The 6,453-nt window shown below is 39.8% G+C and overlaps 1 protein-coding gene across 4 annotated transcripts in view; it reads right to left on the reverse strand.

The window, feature by feature from the left end:
* The window catches only part of ITPR1 (inositol 1,4,5-trisphosphate receptor type 1), a 338,711-nt gene that overhangs the window by 148,127 nt on the left and 184,131 nt on the right, over positions 1 to 6,453 (reverse strand). For all 4 annotated transcript variants that reach the window (XM_023510682.1, XM_023510681.1, XM_023510680.1 and 1 more), the window contains 2 exons: positions 4,578 to 4,778; positions 2,809 to 3,060 (listed from right to left, as the gene is read on the reverse strand). In XM_023510682.1, the coding sequence (XP_023366450.1) occupies positions 2,809 to 3,060; positions 4,578 to 4,778 (453 nt within the window). The remainder of the gene's footprint in view (positions 1 to 2,808; positions 3,061 to 4,577; positions 4,779 to 6,453) is intronic.

Below are 6,453 nucleotides of genomic sequence, written 5' to 3' on the forward strand. Positions count from 1 at the left end.
AGACAGAGTCTCACTTTGTTGCCCTCAGTACAGTGCCGTGCTGTCTTAGGTCACAGCAACTTCCAATTCTTGGACTCAAGCAATTCTCTTGCTTCAGCCTCCCAAGTAGCTGGGACTACAGGCACCCACCACAATGCCCAGCTATTTTTAGAGATTAGGTGTCACTACGGCTCAGGGTGGTCTCGAACCTGTGAGCTCAGGCAATCCACCCACCTCAGCCTCCCAGAGTACTAGGATTACAGGCATGAGCCACTGTGCCCAGCCTTTTATATTTAACATTCATAATTATAAAATTAAAAACCATAACACTTTTTGGGAGAGAGTATTTTCAGGAACTCAAAGTAGAGAATGAGGGAAAAGCTCTGACCATAGTTTGACCACATTATAATTAAGAATTTCTATTCATGAAAAGGCATAATTAAAAGAGGAGTTACATGTCACTGGTAGTTAAAAACGTCTGCAATGTATATACTGAAAAAGAGCACCTATACATCTGTGCATGTAACATAGATACCACCAGAGAAAGAGTAGGCAAAAAAGTCTTACATGATGTTTTGTTGAAGGAATACCAAGTATCTAAAAAACACAGAAAGGGACTCAACTTCATTTAGGAATCAAGGATATAGAGATTAAAACCACCGTGATTAATGAAAATGTGTATCTATATAAAAACTTGTAAACAATGCGCAAAGCATCATTAGTCACTATGGTCAAAGTGTGAAAGTCCTTCAACTGCAGGGTGGATAAACAAAATGGGGTGAATCCATGCAACAGAATATGAAAGGAATGAAAGACTCACATATGCCACAAATTGCATGAACCTTGAAAAAGAAATCATGCTAGTCACAAAAGAACACAACTGTATGATTCCATTTATAGGAAATGTCCACAATAGGCAAATCCTATTTGCGGTTATATAGGATTAGGGCTGGGGAGGAAACGGAGAGGGACTGTTCACGGGCACGAGTTTCTTTTGGGGTGGTGAAAATATTCCCTAATTAGATGGTGACTGCACGACCCTGTGAATACATTATAAACCACTGAATTAAAAACACTTTAAATAAATGAATCATATGGAAGATAAACATCTCCATAAAGCTTCTAAAACTTAAAGCAAAACAAATACATAACCATCAAATCAGGAAAAATGTTAAAAGATCTGATAATATCCAATGTTAGCAGGATTGGAAGGAGAGATGGCAACTGGAGCCATGAAGCCATAAACAACTGGATATGAAAAAAAAGATGCACCCCCATGAGCCAGGACTTCCACTTCTGAGCACACAGATGCCCTGGGCAGATGTGCACGTGTGTGGGCCAGGAAGCAAGCACTGGTCCTATCAGCTAGAAACTAATGAAATTAGTTTCTCTTCAACAGAAGAATGGAAAATCTTACCAGGGTTCCATGAAAGAAAGGAATGCTCTGACAATAAAGGAAATGGATACAGCTCTGCAGTTCAGGATGGATGAACCTTCCTAAGGCTAAACTGCACTTAAAAAGACACAAGATGATACTTCCAGGAAGTTCAAAACCTTGTACAACTAAACTATATTACTTAGGGATGTATACAGAAAAGCAACCGTGGGGTTACATAAAAGTTAGTTCACGGTTGCCTTCAGGAGGGCACCATTAGGGCGGAGGGAAGCTGAAGACAGATAAGGGCGTGGGGGAGGGTTTTGCGGTTTCTTGACCTGAGTGGTGGTTACAAAGCTGTTCTCTTTACAACCATTCTGCCCTACAGCTGAGATTTGTGTACTCTTCAGTACTTGTGTTGTATCTCAGATAATAAAGGGTAAGAAACAAACCAATGCTTGTTATAGTGCTATATTCCCCTCATCCCTAATACTAGTTATAACATTCTATTGTTCTTATCCCTAACAAGAGAAGAGTAAGCTACTTTGAAATACCGTTTTCCTCTATCAGATATATGAGAATCCAAAAGTCTGATAATACACTGTGTGGTCAAGGTGTGAAAAATGCAATCTCCTTGCCTTCTTCCTATTGTAATTATTATTATTTATCAGTATCGCATCATGTTATAAATGAGTTCAATACTTACAGAGGGCAATTATGTTGGAATTTTATGCAGCTATAAAAAATGAGTCTGGGATCTCTTTTTTGGGGGGAATCTCTTTACCAACTGATTTGGAAAGAAATTATAGTGTTAAAGTAGAGAATAGTGGACTCATTATGAGGGGTAGAATTGTGATTATTTTTATTTTCTTACTGATTACCTGCAGTTACCTGATTTTTTTTTTTTTTATAATGGTCAGTCATCATTTCTGCAGTAAGAGTTTCTGTTTTAAAGGATTCATTGACAGAGGAAGTCTCCGTTGCAGGAACTGCACTGCAACCCACTCACCACCTCTTTTCTAAGAAGTTCATTCAGGTCACCTTCTCTTCACTCAACAGCCTGAATCAGCTCCAGAGGTGACGCTCTTCTTCAGTAGACAGAAGGAAAAATCTAACACCCCCCCCCCATTCTCTTTCATGAAATCAATGCTCAAGAAAAGGTTGCTTCAGTGACCTGAAATCCCACTGCAAGATGAAGCTGTTCATCTCGCAACCCAGGGGCCTCCCCCCAGGCCACTCACCAGGAGCTCTCCACCAAGCCAAAACAAATACATAACCGTCAAATCAGAAAAAATGTTAAAAGAGCTGATAATATCAAATGTTAGTAGGGTGGGAAGGAGGGATGGCAACTGGAGCCATGAAGTCATAAACAATCGTTTATGGTAATTAAGCCATAAACGGCCCCTCACACCACATAGAAGTGAGAAGAATATCTTTGCACTGGGCTTGCTCACCTCAGGGATGCAGTCCTCATGGGTGACCACGCGAACGATGTCGTCCAGCGGGAGCAGGGAGTTGCACTTTATCTCTGTGTAGACGTTCTTGCCCTCTGTGCACACGGCCAAGAGCTCAACCAAGTGGATGTGGTACATGAGAGGGCTGTTCTCATCCATCCGGTCCCGCTCTGAGCGCATCATCTGGATCAGAGTCTGGAAAGAGGCTCTGTCATTGTAGAACACCAGGACGTCCTCTCCTGAATTGACCAGCTATAACAAAAAGGACAGAGCTTGTTTAATATTATAAGCTCGCCAGGGTGGAGACAGCATAAAAAAAAATCATTCGCAGAGAAAGAAAGGTGTTCCGTTAGTATATACCTTCCCAGTCCAGTCCTATACGTGTATTACTAAACTCATCTAGATTTCATTTATTTACAGAAGTGAGCTAAAAATCTTAGCAGCATAATTATAATCCACAGAGACAGAAATATCACAGTGGCCATAAAAAATATTAGGGGGAGCGAAAATATACATTTATCTATCAAGTGGAAATATAGATTGTAATCCTGCATTTGTATTTCCAACCCTAATAATTAAGTTATGATTTTTGTTTGAAATGTTTTCATCTTCTTTTGACACTTTATAAAGTATCCTCTGTGGAAGTCTTTCATCCACTGTCTTATCTCTTCAGTCACAAATTACCCACTTCTAAGTAAGACAGGTCTTCCTCTCAAAACATCAGAAAGTCAAGGCCTTCCTATCCATAACCTATCTCCTAGGGCGTGGCTGCTCACAAATCTAGTTAAGAATAAACCAATTTCAGCACTACATAAAATACAAAAGATCCGAAGAAAGCTAGCACAGAAATCAAGAGCTCTAATTATGTGTCAGATACCAGGATAAACTCTTTAGACAGATTCCCTAAACTCACTGCATTTGTTTCTTCATCTGTAAAAAACGGGGAGAAATATAGTACCTAACTCATGGTGCTGTCATGGAGATTAAATAATTACATATAAATTGCTTAGAACAGTACCTAGAGTATGGGAGGCTTCCAAAAAATGCTGGCCATTTATGCCATCATTATCTCACTTAAACTGCATAACTCAAGGGATTCCCAGTGTCCCTTCATTTTATAAAGAAAAGCTCACCGAGGGTTTGAGAGATCAAGTAACACAGCCTGCAAAGGGGTTCAGCTGACATCTGTACCCCAGGTGGGGCCAACTGCTAATCAGACTACCCTCTCTGCCACTGGAGCCATTTATGCAGACAGGATTATAAATCCAAGGAAGAGGTGGATTTACTCAAGATTTCATTTCTTAAAAAGGGGGATGGAGTAATCATACTTGGAAGTCAAATCACATGGGTGGCAGAGCAAGCCTTTCTGTGCTGACGTCCCCTGATGAACCAAATAAGACTTTTCCTGGAGAATCGGCTGTCCCTTGAGAATCATCAGGCAAAAATGTTCAACTTAAAAGAGAATCTGTTCTGACTCACTGGGTCCTAACCACATTTCATGTCTGTTCGCTGTATTTTGTTTCAGGTTTCTTCTTTTTCTCCCCCATCAGAAGAATCCCAGCCAAACTCCCTTAGAATACATTTATTGCTGCTATTCAAGGTCAGATGAGATTCTTGCCTATACCTTCAGCCTACAAACATGAGGTCACAACCGCTTCCTGCCCCTTCTGTATAGCTCCTCACGAGGGTGCAAGTTCACACAGACAAGATTAACTGTAAAATTTCTACAGAACGCCAAATGAAGGTATACAGAAATATATAATTGTCACCTCAGCCATGACCATGTCTTGGCATTTTTTAATAAATTTCCCTTCTGCCTTGACAATCGTCTGCAAGAACTTTATATACTGGACATTCCGGCCGTGAGTTTCTATGCAGTGAACGAAATGCTGAACAACTCGCTCGTTGATCTCACTGCAAAGCTGGAAATTATTCATGAAGATGTGCTGCATCGTGAGTGCCTCCAGGATCTGGCATGAGAAGGAGGACAAGAGCACAGGGAAACGGTTAACAGGAAGACAACAGACTAAACAGGTGAGAAGAGATAACTGAAAGCACGCCCAGAAAGGAGCATTTAAACCTCGGAAGACACGTTTCTCCATGCCTGCTTCCGAACTGCCTTCTTAGTAAACTTTTTCAGTGGCACGTAAAAAACGCACAGAAAAGTTAAACAAATCATTAGTATTCAGCTAGACAGATTAAAAAGGGAACACCAGCACCCAGATCAAGAAACAAAACAGGCCTCCTTTACACCTCACCATTCCATAGTTTACTCTCGTGACTTTTATTATCACAGATTAGTTTCGCCTGTTCTTGATCTTGAACCTCCTGCCCTCGTCTCCTCTGAGATACATGTTCTACTGCATGAATGCAGGACAATGTGTTTATCTTATCTATCGTTGATGGGCATTTGGGGTAGTACACCGTTTTAGTAAGCAGTGACATTAATAGTATTGCAAAGATTAAAATAGAGTTGTTCTGAGTGTTCTTGTCTTCTGGTAAGCATTTCTGTTGGGTTTGTATCTGAGCAGAAATGCCGGGTCTCAGAGTCTAAATATGTTTGGCTTTCGAAGATAATGCCAAACAGCTTTGGAAGATGTTAACTATTTACATTCTACATTACAGCTGTTCCATATCCTTGCCAACGCTTTCGTCTAGTCAGTCTTTAATTTTAGTCATATTGTATTGTGCATCTCTAACTTAATTTGCATTTCTTGGATGACTAACCATGTTGAGCACTTTGTCACATTTGCTGGCCATTTGGATGCCCTGGAGTGTTCATTCAAGTCTATTGCCCATTTTCAAAGTGGGTGGTCTGTCTTTTTCCTTACCAACATTTTGAGTCTGTTACACATATTCTGGATATGAGTTCTTTGTAGCTCACATACAAACATCTCCTCCTCTCTGGTTTGCCTTAAAATGCTCATAACGTTATCATTTAATAAACAAGTTCTTCATTGTAAAAAAGTCCAATTTATCAGTATTTTCCTTAATGATTACTTATCTTTGCATACAGTGTAAGAAAACTTTGCCTATTGCAATCTTGAAGATATTTGTATATTATCTATAAGAGTTTTGTGTTTTACTTTTTACCCAGAGTTACTGAATTTTATGTTTGGTCTGAGGTAGAGGCTTTACTCTTTTTTTTTTTTTTTTTTTTTTTTACCTTTTCTTTCTTTTAACATGATAAAGAGGGAGTATAGGTTGAATATCCTTCATCTGAAATGTCTGGGATGAGAAGTGTTTTGGATTTCAGAATATTTGCGTTATACATTCCCAATTCAGCATCCCAAATCCAAAAATCTGAAACCTGAAATGCTCCAAAGAGCGTTTCCTTTGAGTATCACGTTGATGCCCGAAAAGTTCAAATTTTGCAGCATTTTTTATTTTCAGGTTTGGGATGCTGAACTACCTGCATGTACAAAGATGTCCTTCACAGTGTTGTTTACAAAGTCAAAAACTAGACTAACTGTCCATTACTATAGAAATGGCTTTTAAAACGTTATAGCCATTCTATGGAGTATCATTTAGCCATCAAAAAGAATGAGAAAGGGCGGTGCCTGTGGCTCAAAGGAGTAAGGTGCTGGCCCCATATGCCGGAGGTGGTGGGTTCAAACCCAGCCCTGGCCAAAAACTACAAAAAAA

This window comes from Otolemur garnettii, unplaced genomic scaffold (genome assembly GCF_000181295.1).
Source record: "Otolemur garnettii isolate 467f Iridium unplaced genomic scaffold, OtoGar3 scaffold00015, whole genome shotgun sequence".
Taxonomy (NCBI): domain Eukaryota; kingdom Metazoa; phylum Chordata; class Mammalia; order Primates; family Galagidae; genus Otolemur; species Otolemur garnettii.